Source organism: Hyla sarda, chromosome 1 (genome assembly GCF_029499605.1).
Source record: "Hyla sarda isolate aHylSar1 chromosome 1, aHylSar1.hap1, whole genome shotgun sequence".
NCBI lineage: Eukaryota > Metazoa > Chordata > Amphibia > Anura > Hylidae > Hyla > Hyla sarda.
In genome coordinates, this window is record NC_079189.1 from 557447760 (window position 1) to 557474649 (window position 26890).

A 26890-nucleotide genomic window follows, 5' to 3' on the forward strand; every position below is an offset into this window, starting at 1 on the left:
AGTGGTCAATTCTGCAATTTGATTCAAAAAGTCGTTACTGTCATGTAAACAATTCGGCAATTTTTTCCCAATTTTTTGAAGTAAGCAATATACATATAGACTACTTTGGATGGAGGACTGAGTCAACCCCCGAAATGATCAGACGTCCCAGGGGCCGACTCATGTCCTTATGAATTTTCGGCAAGATATACAATACAGGAACACAGGGATTATTATTAATGAGCATTTATTTTACTTCATTAGATATCAACCCATTATTACAAGCCTCTTCTATAACACCATCAACTGCCTTTTTAATCTCACTTTTTGGATCTTTTTCTAATTTCATGTATACATTAGTTATATTCAACTGACTCTGAGCCTCTGACAAATATAGTTCTCTGTTCTGAACTACCGTGGCCCCCCCCCTTTTATCTGCCTTTTTAATAATAACTGTTCTGTCTCCCAGTAGTTCCTTAAGTGCTTTCCTCTCTTCTTTAGATAAGTTACGTCTCATTTTATATTTCTCTTTATCCCACTCTGCATTAATTTCAGTGTCCATTGTGATTTGATTATGTGTGGACTCCTCATGCTGCCGCCACCTCCACGCAGTGTCATTCAGCCACTATATGGTATCCTCATGCTGCCGCCACCTCCATGCTGTCTCATTCAGCCACTATATTGTCTCCTCATGCTGCCAACACCTCCACGCTGTCTCATTCAACCACTTTATTGTCTCCTCATGCTGCCAACACCTCCACACTGTGTCATTCAGCCACTATATGGTCTCCTCATGCTGCCGTCACCGCCACGCTGTCTCATTCAGCCACTATATGTTCTCCTCATGCTGCCGCCACCTCCGCGCTGTCTCATTCAGCCACTATATGGTCTCCTCATGCTGCCAACACCTCCACGCTGTGTCATTCAGCCACTGTATGATCTCCTCATACTGATGCCACCTCCAGACTCTGTCATTGTGCCGCTCTGCGACAATGATTCTAATAGCAATGCCTCTAATCTGCATTTCATACTGAATAACAGTATTATTTCACTAACCCAGCACACACCCTATGCGTGTTACAGCAAGGCAAAGCGTTCTACTCACCTATTGATGCTCTCTGTAGGCCAGAAATAGCAGTTTTTAATACAGATTCGCCACCAATAAATTCAGATTGAACCAAATTTTTCCGGAAAATTCTGTTAATCGGCCAAATTGAATTTTTTAAAAATTCGCTCATCTCTAGTTAAAACTGTAGGGTCAGAGGCATAGTTAAGAGGGTCCAAAGGCAACACCCAAAGATCTATCTAGCATATAAATGTAGACACCAGTATTTTATAGGGCACATGGTAGGTGGTGGCCCTGTTACAGATTTTGCAGTGGGGCCCAGAGCCAGTGCAGAAATGAGTGTTTGAACAGTTGTGATACCTACCTTCATTTAAATATGTATCAATAGGAAACATGTGTCTGCTAGTCATGTAATCCCTGCACAGTGCACAGCGCTCAGATCTGGATGACCTGGCGAGACATGAGCCGTAGTAAATACGAGGGAGCTGGGTCACGCTCCACTGTGTGGCTAATTGTCAGGGCTCTCCTTGTTAATGATCAGTAAATGATCCTACACATTAATACAACATAAAGCAATGTATTCAGATGAGATTAGGAATCACGCTTACTGAAAGCTCAACAACCCAGAAAAAGAAAACACAGCAAAGACATGCGTCTTTTAATAATGTCCCATCTTCTATGAAGACCTCTGCATGACAGTCAGAGCTTTCTACACTATTTTTTCTTTTACATAATTATTTGGACACTTTTAACTTCAACACCATAAATAATTTTAGTTGTTCATAAATGGATAGATGGTGGAAAGATAGATAATAGATATGTGGTAGGCCTCTGGGGTAGTGGTTGTGTAGTCAGGGTTTTGCTTTAGTATATCAGGGGTTAAAGTTAACCCTATTGTTTGTGACGCTAGGCTGAGGGCTAGTATGCTGAGGTAATTCTCTGGCCTATCGACGCCCTTCCCAGTAACGATAGATGCATGCATAAAATGACTGAAGGTCCACAAGGTAGCTGAACTTGAACTTGGATAAACTTTACTTAAAGACTTGCGGTACATCCAATGAACAGTAACAGTCTCATCAATACAGTCTCTATACATTTCAGCGACTGACAGTTGTTGCGGACCTTGACTTGTTTTATAAGTCTCTGAATTTAGGGTTAATTGCGAAGATCCGTCCGGATTTAGGGGATAGATAAGGTCCGGTGATCTTGCAGAGTGCTTAGGGATTGATACACTCACTGTTTGGTGACGATCAGCCGTTGCCGCAAGGCTCAGGCCTAAACTCACTGATGACAGCAGCGCAGATCCTTCTCTCACCAAAGCCCGGGAACAAGAGAGCGAGCTATGGCCGCCACTCCCTTATATGGGCAGGGGCAGGGCTGTTTTAATTGGTCCGAATATCTGTCACTCACTGTTACAAGGAATGATGGGCGCAATACGTCACAGGGACCTCCAAAGGTCCTTAAGCAAATACCATAGAGTTTACCTGATTGTCACGATTCGGCTAGCTGGATGTGGATCCTCTGTGTCAGCGAGGGATTGGCGTGGACCGTGTCGGTGGACCGGTTCTAGGGTTGCTACTGGTTTTCACCAGACCCCGCCGCAAAGCGGGATGGTCTTGCTGCGGCGGTAGCAACCATGTCGTATCCACCGGCAATGGCTCAACCTCACTGACTGCTGAGAAGGCGTGGGACAGAAGGACTAGGCAGAGGCAAGGTCAGACGTAGCAGAAGGTCGGGGCAGGCGACAAGGTTCGTAGTAAATGTGGATAGCAGAAGATCTGGAACACAGGCTTTGGACAACACTAAACGCTTTCACTGGCACAAGGCAACAAGATCCGGCAGGGAAGTGCAGGGGAAGTGAGGTAATATAGCCAGGGAGCAGGTGGAAGCTAATTAGGCTGATTGGGCCAGGCACCAATCATTGGTGCACTGGCCCTTTAAATCTTAGAGAGCTGGCGCTATGCGAATCGCATCCCTGCCGGCAGTGTCAGTGCAGCGCTCCCGGTCAGCAGGTCTGACCGGGGCGCTGCAGAGAGAGGAACGCCGCGAGCGCTCCGGGGAGGAGCAGGGACCCGGAGCGATCAGCGTAACACTGATCATGTGACCCGCAGGTCCTGCTATGCTCCGTACAGGTAATTAACCAATTATATACATTTGTACATTTATACTTATATAAATCTTGAATAAACTATTAGATCTACTAATCCTTAGATGAGAGGTGACAAGGGGCTGACTAGATAAGATGGACCCCGACGTCCTAGGGACTCTGACTTTGGGGACCTATATACAGGTACCGTATAGGATGCGGTACAGGGACACCACAGATAGATGATCAGAATATAGCAGCACAGTAGGGAACTGTTGCAAATGGGTGCTTGCATTTTTGGACATTGATCTTGGGCTAACTTCAAGAAAGCAAAGCAACATTTACTAGTGTTTCCCAACTAGGGTGCCTCCATCTGTTGCAAAACTACAACTCCCAGGCTTCGGCACACTCGGAGTTGTAGATTTGCAACAGCTGTAGGCACCCTGGTTGGGAGACACTGGCATAGCATATACAGTGTCCAACCACATGCCCTGTGAGACTAGTAAATTGGTTGTCAGACATGTATTCCTGATAGCAATGTGTTTTTCTAGCAACAAACTGTTCTTTCATTATTTTATATTGCACTTTTGTTTTATGCTGATTTGGGCAGTTTTTTTGCTCTGTATTTTGCAGTTTGCACCTTGTCCTGGCTAAAAGTGGGGAGAGTCCATTTACTAACACAGGTGCCTATTTTTACATTAGATACATTCTAGTTGGTGGGAGAGGCCAGCTCTAGCACAGCCTCTCTCTCCCCAGAGAGGAACCCAGGTGAGACTCGACAGCAAAGAAGCTACAGATCCAAATTATCCATAAGGTGTCTCCCAGGAATTTATAACATTATCTCAAATTCCCATTTAGGCTGACGCCTTCCTGGGACTAAATTCCCAAAACTCGGGAACCCTACTTTATAAAAAATTATGAATTAGCAAGAAATCTAAAATTAGTGGATTAAAACCACAGACATTGGGTCAGGTTGGGGTTATTATAAGTCATTCCCCTTTATGATTTCCAGTTAGTTGGATATAAGTTTCACATTAGCCACCTTTATTTTTATTGGATAGATTTCCTATTGATCCCAACTCTGGTAATTATACTTTATGCTCTGTCCCAATGCTGCTGTTAAAATTATACACACAACACCCCCTTGACATTTTGCCGGCCGTAACCGGCTTTATCAAGGTTCAGGGTGCTACTGGCGTCCCTTGTCTAGATAGACGGGTTTAAATACCCTCTGTTTGTAGGTGGGGACACACTTCCATGCTACCACTACCAATCCGATTTCGTTGCGTCATCATTATCATGTGTTTCTCACTCACCAGGATGGTCCATGAGTGGTCAGGTAAATAGTTGTACTTCTATTTAGCCAATAAAATGCTTACCTATACACAGGTCATTTCCGGACCTGCGTTCTTCTCCGCTACCAATTCCGCATACTTCCTGGTTCCGTCATGACATTGTTGCGTGGGGTCACGTGTATTGTCACATGATCCCCACGTCCTTCTCTGACGTCCTTTGTTTACCATGGTCACGTGATTTCTCACGGGGTCAGTGATGTATTTGTTTACCTACTCACGTGATACTCTCGGGTACTGCGCCGGTATAATAAAGCATTTCCAAGTCAACATTATTACTATGTCACATGATTTATTTCTCGGGTCCAATCGGGAATTAACTTTTTCTCGGGTACAATCGGGAATTAAATTTGTGATCTTTAAATATTGGTAATTATTTTTACTTTTAATTGTAAATTCTGGCTATAAATATAAGTACTATTTTTATGTATTTTTATATATGGGGCTATAGTGGGTTATAGCAGGTTATTAGTTTTAGGTCTAAATTGTAGACAGCAAAGAAGGGCAGCTTTTCTATGTGAGAGTAGAATATGAACCTGCCTAAGATATATCAGCTCCTTCAGAGTAAGGATTATAGAGCATCATCCAATTCCACATTTCTTAAAGAGAAAATAGTGAACATTCTATAGACAAAGAGGCACAGGCTATGGGAAGGAATTGTACGTGAACCCCACTGCATGCTAGGACCTTTTAGGGCTTCAGGTGAGGCCTAGAAACCTTGTGGCTGCCAAGTTATACATTTTCCAAGGCACCTGCAAAGTGGACATTGCAGCTCAGCTCCAAGAGTACTTCTTATGTACTTGGAGCCAACCAGTGAACATATACCTCTCAGGAAGAGAATACTAGGAATAGAGTTTTCTCTGAGTGCTAGAGGAAAGTCAGGACCTTTCCCAGTCATTTGTTATATTTTCAGAAAACATCCAGGCCCCCATTGAACCTATTTTATTGAGTCAGACATCACAACATCATGTGGCAGAGAGTTAAATAGGATGGATGGGCCCAAGGGGAATTATCAAAAACTATCACCACTACAGAGCCTCCATCACTGTGCCAGCCTAAGGAGCTTAGGAACTGTTAAAATAGTTTGGCCTTTATATAGTATCATATAGTGTATGTAGTGGAAAAAACGTTAATATAGATTTTTATTTATTATTTTTATGTCTATTATATAATATAATTATATAAACTACTTTCTTTACAGTAAAGAATCTCTAACTATGATGATGGTGAATCCTTCTTTCCTCTAGATGTAGAGGATGTCCCCTTGTCATGGTTACCGGCCTAGGAATAAAAAGATCACTAGAAAGATCTCTGTACCATCCATTTATATATTTGTACATTGTGATCAAATCGCTCCTAAAATGTCTTTTCTCCAAACTAAATAACCCCAATCTTGATAACCTGTCTTGGTCCTGTAATCCTCCCATACCACGAATTACCTCTGTCGCCCTCCTCTGCACCCTCTCCAGTGCAGCCATGTACTTCTTATATACAAGGGCCTAAAATTGGACACAATACTTCATATGTGGTCTGACTAATGATTTATACAGCGGCTGCAGCTGCCTGGCACTGATCACTAAAGTTGAATTTACTGTCCACCAATATCCCCAAGGTTTACCTAAGGTCTTATTTTTTAGCACACAATTGTACATTTTATTTTTAAGTCCCTAGTGCATAAATACATTCATCCACATTAAATTCAATTTGTCATGTCTGTGCCCAAGCCTCCAGCTTCCCCAGATGCCTCTGTAATATTATATTATCCTCCTCTGTGGTTATCACCTTACCCAGTTTAGTGTCATATGCAAATATTGGAATTCTACTCTGTAATCCCTCTACAAGGTTATTAATAAATGTATTGAAAAGAAGTGGATCCAGTACTGACTACTGTGGTCCCCACTAGTAACTGTCACCCAACCAGAGTAAGTTCCATTGATCCCCACCCTCTGCTTCCTATCACTGATCCGGTTAATACCCCATTTACATATATCCTCCCCTAATCCCAGTATCTGACCTCCTCATAGAAGCTCATCAGAATAGTCTAACAGGACCTGTTGGGCTGTTGTGTTTATTGGAAAATTATTCTGCCAAGTTGGCAGGGAAAAGTTTCACTACAACTGTGTCTGCCTCACTATCTGCACTAGTAACACCAAGATCTCCCTACATACCATCCGACTGGACACTTAAAGGAGAAGTCTCACGGCGATAGGTTGAGCGATGGTGTGACACATTGACCACGGGCAACATGGAAGAAAACACCACCGGAGAACAGGAGCAGTGATGCTGAGACACCGAGGGAGTGATGGCAGGTGAGTCCCATGTGTTATTTTATAGTCTGACAACGCGGACATAATGGCCGCACATTTATCGCCATGAGACTTCTCCTTTAATAGGATGGGCCCAAGGGGAATTATCAAAAATCTATCACCACTATAAAGCCTCCATCACTGTGCCAGCCTAAGGAGCATGTTATTACCATGTGAAGATAGTTTGGCCTTTATATAGTGTCATATAATGTATGTAGTGGAAAAAACATTAATAGATTTGAATAGAAAACAAAAGAAGTAGGAACCAACTGCCAATTTTTTAGTACTGAAGAAGACAGTGAAATAGATAGATATAGTGGGGCAAAAAAGTATTTTGTCAGCCACCACTTGTGGAAGTTCTCCCACTTAAAAATATGAGAGATGCCTGTAATTTTCATCATAGGTATACCTCAACTAGGAGAGACATAATGAGAGAAAAAAATCCATAAAATCACATTGTCTGATTTTTAAAGAATTTATTTGCAAATTATGGTGGTAAATAAGTATTTGGTCACCTACAAACAAGCAAGATTTCTGGCTCTCAGAGACCTGTAACTTCTTCTTTAAGAGTCTCCTCTGTCCTCCACTTGTTACCTGTATTAATGGCACCTGTTTGAACTTGTTCTCAGTATAAAAGACACCTGTCCACAACCTCAAACAGTCACACTCCAAACTCCACTATGGCCAAGACCAAAGAGCTGTTGAAGGACACCAGAAACAAAATTGTAGACCTGCACCAGGCTGGGAAGACTGAATCTGCAAAAATCAGGCAGCTTGGTGTGAAGAAATCAACTGTGGGAGCAGATAACAGAAAATGGAAGACATACAAGACCACTGATAATCTCCCTCGATCTGGGGCTCCATACAAGATATCACCCCGTGGTGTCAAAATTATCACAAGAACGGTGAGCAAAAATCCCAGAATCACATGGGGGACCTAGTGAATGACCTGCAGAGAGCTGGGACCAAAGTAACAAAGGCTACCATCAGTAACACACTACGCCGCCAGGGACTCATATCATGCAGTGCCAGACGTGTTCCCCTGCTGTACATGTCCAGGCCCATCTGAAGTTTTCTAGAGAGCAATTGGATGATCCAGAAGAGGATTGGAAGAATGTCATATGGTCAGATGAAACCAAAGTAGAACTTTTTGATAAAAAACTCAACTTGTCGTGTTTGGAGGAGAAAGAATGCTGAGTTGCATCCACAGAACACCATACCTACTGTGAAGCATGGGGGTGGAAACATAATGCTTTGGGGCTGTTTTTCTGCTAAGGGACCAGGAAGACTGATCCATGTAAAGGAAAGAATGAATGGGGCCATGTATCGTGAGATTTTGAATAAAAACCTTCCATCATCCAGGGCATTGAAGATGAGATGTGGCTGGGTCTTTCAGCATGACAATGATCCCAAACACACCACCTGGGCAACAAAGGAGTGGCTATGTAAGAAGCATTTCAAGGTCCTGGAGTGGCTTAGCCAGTCTCCAGATCTCAACCCCATAGAAAACCTTTGGGGGGAGTTGAAAGTCCGTGTTGCCCAGTAACAGCCCCAAAACATCACTGCTCTAGAGGAGATCCGCATGGAGGAATGTGCCAAAATACCCGCAACAGTGTGTTTGACCTCTGTAATTGCCAACAAAGGGTATAAAACAAAGTATTGAGATGAACTTTTGTTACTGACCAAATACTTATTTTCCACCATAATTTGCACAACAATTCTTTAACAATCAGACAATGTGATTTTATGGATTTTTTTTTCTCATTCTGTCTCTCATAGTTGAGGTATACCTATGATGAACATTACAGGCCTCTTTCATCTTTTTAAGTGGGAGAACTTGCACAATTGGGGGCTGAATAAATACTTTTTTGCCCCACTGTAGATAGATAAATAGATAGCTAGATAGATATAGGATAGATAGAAAATAGAGATATGTATTATCACACCAATATATAAAAATGTTACAAAGTCAGGGAGGTCATAGCAGCATGAGGCCATGAGACTTGTGGTTTTCTACAGATCAGATTACTAGGAGACTTTTTATATTGAACATTCGTGTACAAGGTAAAATATTCTTCATATACAACACACACAGCTGATGCTGCAGAACATCTTTATTATCACTTAGTATTAGCAGTGAATTACTTGAAGCACTCCCCATAATGGTGTTTTAGCTATAGTGTGGACTACTATAAACTAAATCGTCAGAAGAGAAAGTGAAAGCTCAATCCTCAAACTGATCATAGACATTATAGAAGCCTGTCATCTGATGTGCAGCTATTCAGACATTCAGTTTAGAGAAAGAAAGAGCAGAGCTGACCCCATGTGTTATGCCTAGTGTCTCTATGGTTCCTTTAATTCTGTCTTATGCCTTGGCTCCTCAAGCCATACACTAGGCATAAGACAAGTGTCTGATTGGAGGGGTCCGATCTCCCTACGCATGCAGCAATGTGTCAGCAGACACTCCGTTCACTGTCTATGGGAGTGCCAGAGATACCTAAGCACAGATCTCGTGTATCTCTGGTGCTTCTATAGAGAATGCATGAATCGCTTACTGTTTCATGTACAGGGAAAGACGGAACCTTGTTCTGGAAACTGCAGGGGGTCCCAGAGGTCGGACCCTCCATAATAAGATACATCCCCTGATGATAAGGATTTGTAAGAATTGGAGTAACCCTTTAATGAGTTCCACCAGATATATAATGGAGACATTTTTGTGTCCAGCACAGTAGAAGGTGTGATTATGTGGGAAAGAGGGTGTATCATAACATTTTGGAATAAAGTAAGCAAACTAGTAGGTCTAAACCGAATGTGACAGATTTATGACGAAAACTAAGACACTGTGATAAATCTGCAGAATTCTGACTGGTCTAAATTTGCACTGTCTCAGAATTAAACAGTATTAGTAAATCTAGGCCACTGTATCACTTTTGCCTGAAGTGTCCCTTTAAAATCTGGACAATGCTACTAAAAATATTTGTGACAGACCTTAGCAAAAGGCGGAAACGAGTGAATCAGAAGGTGAAAAATCCAGCAGATTGTTGGTTGCGGATCCTTTGGTTTAAAGGCGATTTACAACCGACGAATGATCGAACTAAACAGACAAAACCATCTGTGTTTGTCAATACTGATATCTATGGCTGGTAAAAGAAAGAGAAAAAAGCTGGGAAGAGAAGACAACATAGACTATACGTGATCATCGTCATATACAAATTTCATCAAAGGTCTTATATCATGTTTTTATTGTTTTTATTGCTATATTTTTTCTTTCTAAAGTGATGTGGAAGTAAAAAAGAAGACGGAAGGAAGGAAGAAAAAGAAAATATGGAAAGAAAGAAGGAAGGAAGGAGTACAGATGAAAAGGAGGAAGGAGAAGAAAGGGGGAGGAGGAAAAGGAAAAAAGAAGGATGGATAAAAGAAACTTCCAAGCTGCCCCAATATTTGTCTCCTATGGAAGATATAGGGGAAAAAAAGTTAGGAAGGAGAGAGGTAGGGGAGAAGGAAAGGAAGAAAGGGAGAAGGGAGGACAAAAAAGTGAAGAAGAAAGAGATTAGAAACACAAATCATTTTATGATGAGAGAGTGTGTCCAGGATGAGAATGGCACTACTATTAAAATAAACCTGCATACAGGAGGATCCTTAAAGATGAACCAATGTATACATGAAAAGCTGCAGCTCTCCAACCCATGTAAAGATGCAAGGGGTTAATCTCATACAGCAAAAGAAAACCAGTGACTTTTATCTGCCTCACAGTCTTCTTCAAACTTGCCAGAAAGTTCCATATTTTGATAATACAATAATAGACTGAGAGACAATATCTATAGATACATATAAGAAAGTGGTGTGTATTGTGTATGGACTTATTAATAGTACCCTCAGTATGTATCTGGGTATTCCCATAGCACCAGTGTGCCCAGCCCTATGCACCAGGCTCTGGAGCTGGGTCTCTTTGGTGGTCTCTGCCTCTCCAGGCTTTTCATCTTGATTATTTCCTGACTCCAGCACTGAAGGATATTACACTAATGCTTGTAGTCTGGGGGCACTTAAGGGTTAACAATAGGAAGCTCTTTCTCCCATCCACCCTGTCCTGTGCTTGTCTGCAACATTTCTCCAGTAGAGGGGAGGGAAGCAATCTCCAGGTGGAGCACTTCACTGCCAAAAAGCCAGGCAGGGGCTCTGTGGTGGGGATTGGCTGCAGAGGAGCCGGGAGAGCAGCAGCAATTAGCAGCATCCAGATCAGTGCGAGGGATCAGTCATCTCTGTCTGTGTCTACCCAGCCTGCTGCAGGAGAAGCCCCCTCCCCTCCTGTGGGACTCCCCCCTAACTCTTGGGTTTCAGATGACCACCTCTGCCTGACCCCACCAAGAGACATCCCACCTCTGCATTGTAATCACTGTCATTTACACTTCAGCTTCCAACCTGTCTACAGCAGAGCTGACTGCTGCTCATCCACAAGGAGGAGGGGGGCTGTGCATGGATTAAGACTTTTTTGGGGGGAAGTGAACATGTCATGTCTCTTTTTTCCAGGCATTGCAGACTTGTAACATGCTGGGAGCCTGCCGGGAAAGTGGGTGTATGAAGTAGAGGCAGCAGACAGGGCAGAGCAAGTCCCCAGCAGCATCTTCTGGATGAGGATCTCCAGGGGAGCAGAGGCAGGAGAGCTCCTCAGCTTTGGATGGTCCCTAAGGAGTTATGGATGTTGATGCCCTAAAGTCTCCAGCACAGAGCAGAGTCCTGGGAGTCAGTGGTCACCAGATCCCAGCTCACCCCACATTGGATTTTAGCTTTCCAGTATGTGTCTTTCCATGAGGCATCTTCTGAAGCCCTCAGTACAATGTGGAAATGGATACTGACACATGGTGCCCCAGGCTTCTGTCACCTGCCTCGCTCTCTGCTCCTCTTGTTTTTGGTCTGCTCCTTGTCTGTCACCTGTGATGAGGTCTGGGGGAGAGGGTCAGTGCGCCCCCCGGAGATCTCCTCCAACTATTCCTCTGGGAGACACGTGCGAAGTTACAACTACCTTCAAGGAGATATCCGCTTCAGGAAACTCTTCTCCTTCCACAAGTATTTCCTCAAGATCGATGACACCGGCAGGGTTAGCGGGACCAAGAAGAATGACTGTCCTTACAGTGAGTACCCTGCCTGCCCCTGAAAAGGGGGACATTACTAGTGCAAAGAGTGTGGGCAGCTAGGACATGGAGTGTAGAAGAGCAGTGGATAGCACTGGCATATGAAGGGTAAATAACTAAGACATGGAGTGTAGATGAGCAGTGGGTAGAAAGCACTGGCATATGAAGGGTAAATAACTAAGACATGGAGTGTAGAAGAGCAGTGGATAGCAGTGGTATATGAAGGGTAAATAACTAATACATGAAGTGTAGAGCAGTGGATAGCAGTGGTATATGAAGGGTAAATAACTAGTACATGGAGTGTAGATGAGCAGTGGATAGCACTGGCATATGAAGGGTAAATAACTAGTACATGGAGTGTAGAGCAGTGGATAGCACTGGCATATGAAGGGTAAATAACTAAGACATGGAGTGTAGATGAGCAGTGGGTAGAAAGCACTGGCATATGAAGGGTACATAACTAGGACATGGAGTGTAGATGAGCAGTGGATAGCAGTGGTATATGAAGGGTAAATAACTAATACATGAAGTGTAGAGCAGTGGATAGCAGTGGTATATGAAGGGTAAATAACTAGGACATGGAGTGTAGAGCAGTGGATAGCAGTGGTATATGAAGGGTAAATAACTAGGACATGGAGTGTAGAAGAGCAGTGGATAGCAGTGGTATATGAAGGGTAAATAACTAATACATGAAGTGTAGAGCAGTGGATAGCAGTGGTATATGAAGGGTAAATAACTAATACATGGAGTGTAGATGAGCAGTGGATAGCAGTGGTATATGAAGGGTAAATAACTAATACATGGAGTGTAGATGAGCAGTGGATAGCAGTGGTATATGAAGGGTAAATAACTAATACATGAAGTGTAGAGCAGTGGATAGCAGTGGTATATGAAGGGTAAATAACTAATACATGGAGTGTAGATGAGCAGTGGATAGCAGTGGTATATGAAGGGTAAATAACTAATACATGGAGTGTAGATGAGCAGTGGATAGCAGTGGTATATGAAGGGTAAATAACTAGGACATGGAGTGTAGAAGAGCAGTGGATAGCAGTGGTATATGAAGGGTAAATAACTAGGACATGGAGTGTAGAAGAGCAGTGGATAGCAGTGGTATATGAAGGGTAAATAACTAATACATGAAGTGTAGAGCAGTGGATAGCAGTGGTATATGAAGGGTAAATAACTAATACATGGAGTGTAGATGAGCAGTGGATAGCAGTGGTATATGAAGGGTAAATAACTAATACATGAAGTGTAGAGCAGTGGATAGCAGTGGTATATGAAGGGTAAATAACTAATACATGGAGTGTAGAGCAGTGGATAGCACTGGCATATGAAGGGTACATAACTAGGACATGGAGTGTAGATGAGCAGTGGATAGCAGTGGTATATGAAGGGTAAATAACACATACATGGAGTGTAGAGCAGTGGGTAGCACTGGCATATGAAGGGTAAATAACTAGGACATGGAGTGTAGAGCAGTGGGTAGCATTGGCATATGAAGGGTAAATAACTAATACATGGAGTGTAGAGCAGTGCATAGCAGTGGTACAGGGAGGGTAAATAACTAGGACATAGGCTATGGCTGACCAGTACCGAGGGTGGGCAACACTGGTACAGGGAGGGCACGTTACTAGTACATGGAGTGTAGAGCAGTGGATAGCACTGGCATATGAAGGGTAAATAACTAATACATGAAGTGTAGAGCAGTGGATAGCACTGGCATATGAAGAGTAAATAACTAATACATGGAGTGTATAGCGGTGGGTAGCACTGGCATATGAAGGGTAAATAACAAATACATGGAGTGTAGAGCAGTGGGTAGCAGTGGTACAGGGAGGGTAAATAACTAGGACATGGAGTGTAGAACAGTGGATAGCAGTGGTATATGAAGGGTAAATAACTAGGACATGGAGTGTAGAGCAGTGGATAGCAGTGGTATATGAAGGGTAAATAACTAGGACACGGAGTGTAGAGCAGTGGATAGCAGTGGTATATGAAGGGTAAATAACTAGGACATGGAGTGTAGAGCAGTGGATAGCAGTGGTATATGAAGGGTAAATAACTAATACATGGAGTGTAGAGCAGTGCATAGCAGTGGTACAGGGAGGGTAAATAACTAGGACATGGAGTGTAGAACAGTGGGCAGCACTGGCATATGAAGGGTAAATAACTAGGACATGGAGTGTAGAGCAGTGGATAGCAGTGGTATATGAAGGGTAAATAACTAGTACATGGAGTGTAGAGCAGTGGATAGCAGTGGTATATGAAGGGTAAATAACTAGGACATGGAGTGTAGAGCAGTGGATAGCAGTGGTATATGAAGGGTAAATAACTAGGACATGGAGTGTAGAGCAGTGGATAGCAGTGGTATATGAAGGGTAAATAACTAGGACATGGAGTGTAGAGCAGTGGATAGCAGTGGTACAGGGAGGGTAAATAACTAGGACATGGAGTGTAGAACAGTGGAAAGCAGTGGTATATGAAGGGTAAATAACTAGGACATGGAGTGTAGAGCAGTGGATTGCAGTGGTACAGGGAGGGTAAATAACTAGGACATGGAGTGTAGAACAGTGGGTAGCACTAGCATATGAAGGGTAAATAATTAGTACATGGAGTGTAGATGATCAGTGGATAGCACTGGTAAAAGGAGGGTAAATAACTAGGACTTGGAGTGTAGATGATCAGTGTATTGGTACAGGGAGTGTGTTCATCACAGAGTGTGGGTAACACTGGTATTGAGAGAGTGGGTAACATTGGTACAGGGATGGCAAGTAACCAGTACATGTGGATGACCAGTACAGAGAGTGGGCAACTAGTCCTGGGAGGATGGATGGACAACCAACTGATTCAGGTGTATGTTATATAAGGGTGTATGACTAGTACAGAAAGTATAGGTAACTATTACAGGGAGTGTGAATGAATAGTAAAATATAGACTGTATAACTAGTACAGAGAGTCTGGGTAACTAAGTAGTATAGAGAATATCGGTAATAGTACAGGGGATATGGTTAATAGTACAGGGAATATGGGTAATAGTACAGGGAATATGGGTAATAGTACAGGGAATATGGGTAATAGTACAGGGAATATGGGTAATAGTACAGGGAATATGGGTAATAGTCCAGGGAATATAGGTAATAGTACAGGGAATATGGGTAATAGTACAGGGAATCTGGGTAATAGTCCAGGGAATATGGGTAATAGTCCAGGGGATATGGGTAATAGTACAGGGAATATGGGTAATAGTACAGGGAATATGGGTAATAGTACAGGGAATATGGGTAATAGTACAGGGAATATGGGTAATAGTCCAGGGAATATGGGTAATAGTACAGGGAATATGGGTAATAGTCCAGGGAATATGGGTAATAGTCCAGGGAATATGGGTAATAGTACAGGGAAGATGGGTAATAGTACAGGGAATATGGGTAATAGTACAGGGAATATGGGTAATAGTCCAGGGAATACTGGTAATATTACAGGGAATATGGGTAATAGTCCAGGGAATATGGGTAATAGTACAGGGAATATGGGTAATAGTCCAGGGAATATGGGTAATAGTACAGGAAATATGGGTAATAGTCCAGGGAATATGGGTAATAGTACAGGGAATATGGGTAATAGTACAGGGAATATGGGTAATAGTCCAGGGAATATGGGTAATAGTCCAGGGAATATGGGTAATAGTCCAGGGAATATAGGTAATAGTCCAGGGAATATGGGTAATAGTCCAGGGAATATGGGTAATAGTACAGGGAATATGGGTAATAGTCCAGGGAATATGGTTAATAGTACAGGGAATATGGGTAATAGTCCAGGGAATATGGGTAATAGTCCAGGGAATATGGTTAATAGTACAGGGAATATGGGTAATAGTACAGGGAATATGGGTAATAGTACAGGGAATATGGGTAATAGTCCAGGGAATATAGGTAATAGTACAGGGAATATGGGTAATAGTACAGGGAATATGGGTAATAGTCCAGGGAATATGGGTAATAGTCCAGGGGATATGGGTAATAGTACAGGGAATATGGGTAATAGTACAGGGAATATGGGTAATAGTCCAGGGAATATGGGTAATAGTACAGGGAATATGGGTAATAGTACAGGGAATATGGGTAATAGTACAGAGAATATGGGTAATAGTACAGGGAATATGGGTAATAGTCCAGGGAATATGGGTAATAGTCCAGGGAATATGGGTAATAGTACAGGGAATATGGGTAAGGGAAGATGGGTAATAGTACAGGGAATATGGGTAATAGTACAGGGAATATGGGTAATAGTCCAGGGAATATGGGTAATAGTCCAGGGAATATGGGTAATATTACAGGGAATATGGGTAATAGTCCAGGGAATATTGGTAATAGTCCAGGGAATATGGGTAATAGTCCAGGGAATATGGGTAATAGTACAGGGAATATGGGTAATAGTACAGGGAATATGGGTAATAGTCCAGGGAATATGGGTAATAGTCCAGGGAATATGGGTAATAGTCCAGGGAATATGGGTAATAGTCCAGGGAATATGGGTAATAGTACAGGGAATATGGGTAATAGTACAGGGAATATGGGTAATAGTCCAGGGAATATGGGTAATAGTACAGGAAATATGGGTAATAGTCCAGGGAATATGGGTAATAGTACAGGGAATATGGGTAATAGTACAGGGAATATGGGTAATAGTCCAGGGAATATGGGTAATAGTCCAGGGAATATGGGTAATAGTCCAGGGAATATGGGTAATAGTCCAGGGAATATGGGTAATAGTACAGGGAATATGGGTAATAGTACAGGGAATATGGGTAATAGTCCAGGGAATATGGGTAATAGTACAGGAAATATGGGTAATAGTCCAGGGAATATGGGTAATAGTACAGGGAATATGGGTAATAGTACAGGGAATATGGGTAATAGTCCAGGGAATATGGGTAATAGTCCAGGGAATATGGGTAATAGTCCAGGGAATATAGGTAATAGTCCAGGGAATATGGGTAATAGTCCAGGGAATATGGGTAATAGTCCAGGGAATATGGGTAATAGTCCAGGGAATATGGGTAATAGTACAGGGAATATGGGTAATAGTCCAGGGAATATGGTTAATAGTACAGGGAATATGGGTAATAGTCCAGGGAATATGGTTAATAGTCCAGGGAATATGGTTAATAGTACAGGGAATATGGGTAATAGTACAGGGAATATGGGTAATAGTACAGGGAATATGGGTAATAGTACAGGGAATATGGGTAATAGTCCAGGGAATATGGGTAATAGTACAGGGAATATGGGTAATAGTACAGGGACTATGGGTAATAGTCCAGGGAATATGGGTAATAGTACAGGGAATATGGGTAATAGTCCAGGGAATATGTGTAATAGTACAGGGACTATGGGTAATAGTCCAGGGAATATGGGTAATAGTCCAGGGAATATGGGTAATAGTCCAGGGAATATGGGTAATAATACAGGGAATATGGGTAATAGTCCAGGGAATATGGGTAATAGTACAGGGAATATGGGTAATAGTATAGGGACTATGGGTAATAGTCCAGGGAATATGGGTAAGTGGGTAATAGAAAGTGGAGGTACCTTGTACAGGGAGTGTGGCTGATTAGAAGAGAGAGTGGAGGTAACTAAGGGTAAAGTGATTGACTAGTACAGAGAGTGTGGGTATCTAAATAGAAGGGGACTGTGATGAACTATTTTATGGACTGCAAAAAGATACTAGAGAGACCATGGGTGACTATTACAAGGAATTAGCGTAACTAATACAGTGGGTAAAGGCTGCTACTATATTGACTGCATCTTTTATTACAGGGAGCGCCAATGACAGGAACAGTGACTGTCCATGACTAGTACAATGAGTGTGGATGACTACTACACAATCAGGTGTCAACTAGTCCAGGGACTATGTGTGACTAGTGTACTGACATGATGTCTACATTGGGCGGCTACTTCAGGCTTAGTGGGTGGCTATTACACCAAGTGTCCCCCTGACTAAAAGGGTCCAGACTAGTACTAGGAGTGGTGGGGGTGGACATGGTCATTTTACAGTTGGTAAATCCTAGGGGGGTTAATGAGCTGTGGTTGTAGTCCTGACACCCTGTCTGTATGCTGCTGGGACAGAAAGGCACCACTAGGGTCATAAACCATGGCATGCAGACCTGTGAACTTTACTGGACATTGCGGCTACTAGCTCAGGCAATGGGGCTTCATGCAGCTTCTCAGCTGTTGTGGAACTAGAAGGCCCAGCAGGATATGCTGTGTCACAACAGCTGAAGATTTGCAGAATGCCAAACTCTGCGCTGTCTTTAAGCTGTCACTGTATTGGCTTAGTGGACGTCTATCACATGTAAATGGACTTTCAGCTAAAAAAGTCTTTTTTTACTTTTGCTATTATCTATATGGTTATATAACATTTTTGCATAGGTATCACATTAGTATGGAATACATGATTGTTTACATTTTTTTTTACCTTATCTTGGAGTTTTGTATATATATATATATATATATATATATATATATATATATATATTATATAAAGTTCATGGCTATCTGCAATTTACATAGGGCTGCCGGTCATCCTACAACACATAAACGTCTATTCCATAAAGCTGGCTTATTAATTTAGTTATGATGCATATGATTTAAATGTCTTCTGTATAACAGGAGGGCCTTGGATACTTCTCAGCCATATGTCCCTTGTATATACACCTTACCGCCCCTCTTGGCCTTGCAGTCATATGCGAAATGGTAGGATCAGTTGCAAATGACCTTAATGTGTCAAAAACATCACCTTTCCTTCCTTAAAATGAAGCACCACACTGAGCTACAACCTAGTACAGTGTTTCCCAATCAGGGTGCCTCCAGCTGTTGCAAAACTACAACTCCCAGCATGCCCGGACAGCCAACGGCTGTCCGGGCATGCTGGGAGTTGTAGTTTTGCAACAGCTGGAGGCAGCCTGGTTGGGAAACACTGACCTAGTATGGAAACCTAGTGGCTCTTCCTCCGTTGGCTGTCCGGGCATGCTGGGAGTTGTAGTTTTGCAACAGCTGGAGGCACCCTGGTTGGGAAACACTGACCTAGTAAGGAAACCTAGTGGCTCTTCCTCCGTTGGCTGTCCGGGCATGCTGGGAGTTGTAGTTTTGCAACAGCTGGAGGCACCCTGGTTGGGAAACACTGACCTAGTATGGAAACCTAGTGGCTCTTCCTCAGTTGGCTGTCCGGGCATGCTGGGAGTTGTAGTTTTGCAACAGCTGGAGGCACCCTGGTTGGGAAACACTGACATAGTATGGAAACCAAGTGGCTCTTCCTCCGTTGGCTGTCCGAGCATGCTGGGAGTTGTAGTTTTGTTACAGCTGGAGGCACCCTGGTTGGGAAACACTGACCTAGTATGGAAACCTAGTGGCTCTTCCTCCGTTGGCTGTCTGGGCATACTGAGAGTTGTAGTTTTGCAACAGCTGGAGGCACCCTGGTTAGGAAACACTGACCTAGTATGGAAACCTAGTGGCTCTTCCTCCTCCTCCTCCTCTTCCCCCCACCCTCCCCTCCATCCAGTTTTCTATACATTTGCAACTATGTATCCATTTCACTCTGAAACGTTTATTTGTAAATGTTCCATTTGTTTCTAAATAAACAGAAAAAAAAAAAAGGAAAAAAGAAAAAACTCAGGATGATAGAGATCTGAAGGAGTAAATCTTCCGAGTCTGAGAGTAATTATTCTTTATTATTTAAGGAGTGTATATGATCCTAAATGAGAAAAAAAAAGAAGTTGATTTCTGCTTAAGAGCGCGGCTCTGGTTCTCATTAGGGCGCAGGGCTCGGGTAAGGGATCATATACTGTACTATGTACAAATGTTACAAGTAGACAACAATAACAATGACTACATCACTGTTTTCTTGCCTTGTTTGGATACAGCTGAATTCTGTGACGAAACGCAATCACAAGTCGCTTGCATATGGCGGATGATTGCTGGAATGCCTTGCTCCCCGACTATGATTATACATATATATATATATATATATATATATATATATATATATATATATATAGGCAAACATATATAGTAAATCCAGCTCATCCCTCTGGTTTTCGTCAGCTGCAGCTCGGACAATGCTGATGGTAATCCAATAAAAGAGACAAGAAGATATGTCCAGCGCAGCAAGGCTCGGATGCTAACAATTTCTTTCAGATGCAGCAACATACAGGAAGAAAGCAGTGACGCGTTTTGATCGCCTAAGCGATCTTAATCATACAGTATGATTAAGATCGCTTAGGCGATCGAAACGCGTCACTGCTGTCTTCCTGTATGTTGCTGCATCTGAAAGAAATCGTTATCATCTGAGCCTTGCTGCACTGGACATATCTTCTTGTCTCTTTTATTTATATATATATATATATATATATGTAAAGTCCCAAAATAATGCAGCACTACTTATCCAATCCAGCAAACAATGGTGGTGCCAGCGTCCAAAAAAAAGACTTGATCAAGGTCCTCCATAGACAAAAACCAAAAACAGGCGCAGCACTCTCAAAAAAATGGGTGATTTAATATCTCATGTCAGCATTACAACGTTTCAACTCCTCCTGGAGCCATTTTCAAGCATGCTTGAAAATGGCTCCAGGAGGAGTTGAAACGTTGTAATGCTGACATGAGATATTAAATCACCCATTTTTTTGAGAGTGCTGCGCCTGTTTTTGGTTTTTATATATATATGTATATATATATATATATATATATATATATATACATATATATATATATATATAAATATATATATATATATATATATATATATATAGATGCAAATCAAAAAATGTTGCAGTATCTTGTAATAAGAATTTTTTTTGGACTAACAGAATTATATATATATATATATATATATATATATATATATATATATATATGTATATTTCTTGTGTACTATGGGACCTGGATCTGTCATTTGCCTTATAGTCTCTGCTTTAAGTACCTACAATTTATTTTTCCCTATTAATATTATTATTTTTTAAATTCCTTTCTTACGTATGTTGCAGTATGATTAAGATCGCTTAGGCGATCGAAACGCGTCACTGCTGTCTTCCTGTATGTTGCTGCATCTGAAATAAATCATTAGCATCCGAGCCTTGCTGCGCTGGATATTTCTTCTTGTCTCATATATATATATATATATATATATATATATATATATATAGATGCAAATCAAAAAATTTAGCAGTATCTTGTAATACCTTTTTTATTGGACTAACAGAAGTTTATATATATATATATATATATATATATATATATATATATATATATATATTTCTTGTGTACTACGGGACCTAGATCTGTCATTTGCATTATAGTCTCTGCTTTAAGTACCTACAATTTTTTTTTCCTATTATAATTTTTTTTTTTATTCCTTTCTTACGTATGTTTTCTGTAAGCACAGGTTCTACATTCATGAGAGACCCATAAATCTAGACGTATACAAAACCCCTATGGTTGTCTGGTAGGGTGTGAGTTACCTAATGGGTTTGACCTCTTTTTTTTTTTTTTTTTTTTTTTGTGCTGAGCATGTGTCCAATATATTGCAAATAAATTCTGGCTGTGGGGGGCTGGTTCGGGGTTGTTAACCTTTGCAAATAAATTCTTATTTAAAAAAAAAAAAAAAAAAAAAAAAAAAAGGACTTTTCTTCTCTCATGTGGATGCAAGAGTTCTGTACGTAGAGGTAGCAGAGGGGAATTGTTAGATTTCACTTATTTCTGGGTAAGATTTTGGCACATGACATATCCAGCTCAGTTTGTAGTAATAATTCTGTTCATAAGCTAAAAAGCCAGATTGATAGAAAGGAAGTTGTAAATGGTTTTAAGGATTCTGCACCAGAAACGTGTGGTAGAGCTGGATTCCAAATTTGAGGTTGTTGTCCGCTAATATCTATACTCTGGATCCTGGTTTTATTGGGTCCTATTAGAACAGTGGTCTCCAAACGGTGGACCTCCAGCTGTGGCAAAACTACAACTCCCAGCATGGCTGTCCGGGCATGCTGAGTGTTGTAGTTTTGCAACAGCTGGAGTCACCCTGGTTGCAGACTGTATTAGAACATTTTGTCTAGACCAAAGGATTCCACAATGGCCTAAATTTTCACTATTCAAAATGTTTGGCCCCATAACATCTTTAATCTGCAGGATCTAATAGCCTTGGCCACCTACCGGCCGCTGCATAAGTGTCATTCATTATCTGTCCATGAGTTACATTGTATAGTAAGTGATACATTTATATACTGACATTTAAGAAGTTCTCTCTTGTCTTGTCGCACATTCATCCACTTCAGCGACGTTTCAGCGACCTATTGTCGCCGTTCTCAAGCTCTCCGAGCTTGAGAACGGCGACGAGAGGTCGCTGAAACGTCGCTTCTTTTGTACACTGGGATAATGCAATAAACCTTCACCTTTTTTGCACCTATTTTTCTGTGTGCTGCTGGTCTCTTGTTTTTTTTTTCATATATATCGTATCTATCTATCTATCTATCTATCTATCTATCTATCTCATATCTATCTATCTCATATCTATCTATCTCCTATTGATCTATCTATCCATCTCATATCTATCTATCTATCCATCTCATATCTATCTATCTATCTCCTATCTATCTATCTATGTCATATCTATCTATTATCTATCTATCTCATATCTATCTATCTATCTATCTATCTCATATCTATCTATCTATCTCCTATCTATCTATCTATCTATCTATCTATCTAGCTATCTTGTACCCACATGTCTGTCTACCTATCTATCTTTTTTACTATTTGTCTCTCCATCTTCTTCAGTAATAAAATTTGATGATGGGTACAATTTTTAATAAATCTATTTACATCTATTAAAGTTAAATCCTGGGACACTATATAAAGGCCAAACTAGCTTGTGGAAGCATTCAAAATACATTTTGTTCTTGTGATAGATAGATAGATGGATAGATAGATAGATAGATAGATAGATAGATAGATAGATAGATGATACATAGACACTAGATGATAGATAGATAGATGATGCATAGACACGAAATAGATAGCTAGATAGATAGATAGATAGATAGACACAGTAGATAATAAATAAATAAATAAATAAATAGATAAATAGATATATAGATAGATAAATAGATTGGAAGATAGATAGATATGAGATAGATATGAGATAGATAGTAAAACCTCTCCAAAAGACCACCACTTTGAAAAGACTGTCTGATTGAGACCACATGTTCTGTAACACATTTCTAGTTTCCTTCTGTCTTAAATATCTTGACCCTCTTTTTTAAAGGCCCAAGTCTCTAAAAGACCATTTTCCATATCATAGTAACAAATATCTTTACATAATAATGACTCTAAGCATGACAGCAGTGTGAGACTTCTAATACTGTTCTGACCTGGGACTCGAAACCTGTTCTCAAGACTTGTTGATCATTTTTTTGTGCAAATGCAGAAAACATCTTGGAATACCCAATGGTGTTGTAAATGTGTCCCAGCAAACAGCAGCTGTAAGCGGTCCCATGTGTGACATGCATCGGGAGACATGTCAATAAATCTCTTCCTCTGCATATCTGCGCCATCCTTCTCCAGTTCAACCTTCTAGGTTCCAATGTAGACCATTATTATTATTATTATTATTCTATCTGTATGTTTGCTTGTGTTTATGTTTTTTACTCCTTTACGGTATTAGACCAGGTCTTAGCGGTGACTGTAATTGCCCCAGTGTGGCGTGCCCGCAGCTTCCCCATTTGTTTGGTTGTTGCTGTTACAACCTGACAGCGAGTTATTATGATACATCATTTGGGTAATTGTGTTGTGGTGCTACACATGCACAGTTTTCCTTGCTCTTTAATCAAGTCAATAAAGCCAGGTAGCTTTGATGTTGTCACTGTCGTGCTACCGTTCCCATTTGTTAATCCCGGCAGATTGTTATGCAGCCAGACATTCAGTGTAGCTATTACACCTCTTGTTTGCTGAGTCTCAGCATCACAGGATCGTCCTTTGATAGGTTAACAGCTCACTGCAAGTTTCTAACTTTTATGTCTTATAGAGTCAATGGGTGTATCCCATCTCCCGGGATCATCCTGACTTTAATCCTTAATGTCTTGTTGTTTTTACTAAGCATACATGTTTTATTTGCATAGGTATCTGCTCCCATTGATGCTTAAAAATAATAGTTGTGCCGAGTAAAGTACTTCACAAAGATCGCCTTGTTTGTGTTCCGTGTTCCCAACAAACATAACAATGGAGCACGCTGGAGTTCAGATTTAAGAAACGCATACGCTGCGTGACAAGTGTGTGAAATATCTCAAATACGAGACCAAACCTGATACATTTGTATCAGAAAACCTTTACACGAATGCCACGCGATGATTGACTTGTCTCCAAAAGGTTCGTGGGTCATTTAGAATTGCATAAACAATGCGGAAACACGTTTTTTTGTGTGTATGTTACGCATAAATTTGCCGAAGAGATTGTGCAGGATTAGTAAACTTTGCTAATTTTAGTGGAGCTGAGCTGCAGTACCAAAGACAGCCATGGAAAAGTGTGGCGCTGCAACACTGTTGTGCAAGGAAGCATCCATGCTTTTTTTCATTAAAACAATGTTTCCCAATGAATGTGCCACCAGCTGATGCAGAACTACAATTTCCAGCATGCCCGGACAGCCAAAGGCTGACCTGGCATGCTGGTTGCTGTAGTTATGCAGAAAAAGAAAGAAGAGGCATATAAAAAGAAGCATATTGTGTCAAACATAAAGAACATACAACTGCTTGACGCATTTCGGAGTTGCCCACTTTAATCATCAGGCTTATGATTAGGTTAGCAACTATGAAATGTGTCAAGCTGTTGTGAGTTCCTCATGTTTGAGACTATAGGGGAGATGTGTCGAAACTTGTGCAGAGAAAAGTCAACCAGTCGCTTCTTTCATTTTTGAAAAGGCCTCTGAAAAAAAAAAAAAAGCCATCTGATTGGTTGCCATGGTTAACCGTTCAACTTTTCCTCATCAGAGGTTTTAATGAATCTCCCCCTATGTGTCTCCTTTTAATGAAACACATTATCAAAGAGCAAGAAGTTTTATCCAATACCTGAGAATGCTGGACTACTTTTTCGGATATCTTACATTGGTCCTCTTAAAAGGCTTGACCATCGTGCGGCACTTTGCTGCCATCACATAGGCATGCTAGGAGTTCTAGTTTTGCAACAGCTGGAGGCACCCTGGTTAGGTAAGTCTACACTTACCTTTCGGTGCACTCCTCAAGGATAAACTTTTCTCCCTTAAGTGTTATTTTTGCCTTCAGGGCCTGCATGGGCCAGGGTCCGTTTAGCTATTGCACAACTACAACTCTCAGCATGCCCGGACAGTCAAAGGCTGTCCATTCATGCTGGGAGTTGTAGTTTTGCAACAGCAGAAAGCTCACTCTTTAAGGAAACATTAGTCTATACGTAGGTGAAATAATGAACAGGAAACGGCGGCACGTTTTGAACCTTAGTGTTGCCCAAAAAAAAAAACAAGGGCCCATATTATTTTAACTCTTTGTTGACAAACATTACATTATTTGGGATAGATAAGAAAAAATAGGCGTGATTGTTTATAAACACGAATTCTGTTCCCCACAGTAATTGTCTGTACACAGCTTCAGTGATGTCGAAAAGTTTCGAGATCAAAGAGCCTACAGATCTTTAAAATGTCAGCATACTGGGTTGTGTAGGCTCGGCCCTTAAAAAACAACGTATATGTTCCAGTCCGTCCCTGCGCTCTAATTTGTCTTTAATGAACATCTGTGTCAAAAAAATAAAAAAGTAAAGTAAAATAAAAAAATACTTTGGAGGTTAAAGTATAGGTTTTGTAAGACTTAATTCCACATCGGGTTGTGCAATCAGAAAATTGCGCCGTGGTCTACAGCTGGAGTCCCTCAGCACAAGTTCATGGTGTCATTAAGATATTGTCTAAATGTTGCCTAATTACATGGGAACGGGATCTGACTGCGCCTACAGGCAACTTAGTCAAACCCACCAAATGGTAAATTGTAGCCAATTAGGATGTTTAAACTATAGTAAATGCTAGATAGTTTTGATCCTAAACCCACACCTGATATGTTCCTTTTATCCCTTCCTTTTACGAAAAAAAAAAAAAACAATTATACGCTGGAAGCCGAAAAGAACATCTGTCCCGTTCCCGTAGAAGCCTTGAGATATTTCGTCATCATAAAAGAAGACCCTTAATCTGCTGAGTAAGTTCAGTGGTGCAGGCCAGAGATGGCGACGTGCCGCTGGTATCTCCAGCACTTGATCACATGGTCACACTATAAAGATTGTAAAGGGGGTGAGGCGTACAAGCTGTTCATAATATAAATAACCGCAGGATTTTAATGGCGTGCCCTTTTACCGGGGTCTAAATAAATGTTTGGATTAGTGGTTATCTTCTTGCAGCTCGCTGTTTTGAAAAATAAACACATACCTGCTAGCCCACCCTTCCCCCCCAGCCCGAAGGATTAAGGGGCTGCCCGGCCCTAGATATTGATGATGTGGGTTAGGTAGTCGAGAACAGGTTTTATGGTTTGTGGCGTTTAGTGCTTTTTCTTATGTTATAGAGATGGCTGTGTGCAGTCACAATGATAGGCCGGACTCTCAAAGGGCAACGTTAGGAGAACAATTTCAGAGCTCTGTTTCTTTAAATGCTACGCAAAAGTTGCATGTCTGTCATGAATGGTATTGTTGTTGCTTTTTTCCCTCCCCTTTTTCTTTGATATGCATAAGTGTACTATTGGTTGTCTGTGCTGAGCCATGTCTATCAATCTAAAAATACACAGAAACTTTGAATATTTAAGGCCTCAAAATACCCCAATGCCCCAAAACACAGATGGGAAGATATATCAAAACCTGAGAGAGAGCGGTGCAGTTGCCCATAGCAACCAATTAGATTGCTTCTTTCATGTTTCAGAGGCC

General features: G+C 41.2%; 1 protein-coding gene across 1 annotated transcript in view; it reads left to right on the forward strand.

Moving 5' to 3' along the window:
- Positions 1-11000: 11000 nt before the first annotated feature.
- Positions 11001-26890, forward strand: part of FGF10 (fibroblast growth factor 10) — a 105176-nt gene continuing 89286 nt past the window's right edge. Inside the window, exon 1 of the mRNA XM_056542058.1 lies at positions 11001-11918. Coding sequence (XP_056398033.1) covers positions 11624-11918 — 295 coding nt within the window. The 5' untranslated portion in view covers positions 11001-11623. The remainder of the gene's footprint in view (positions 11919-26890) is intronic.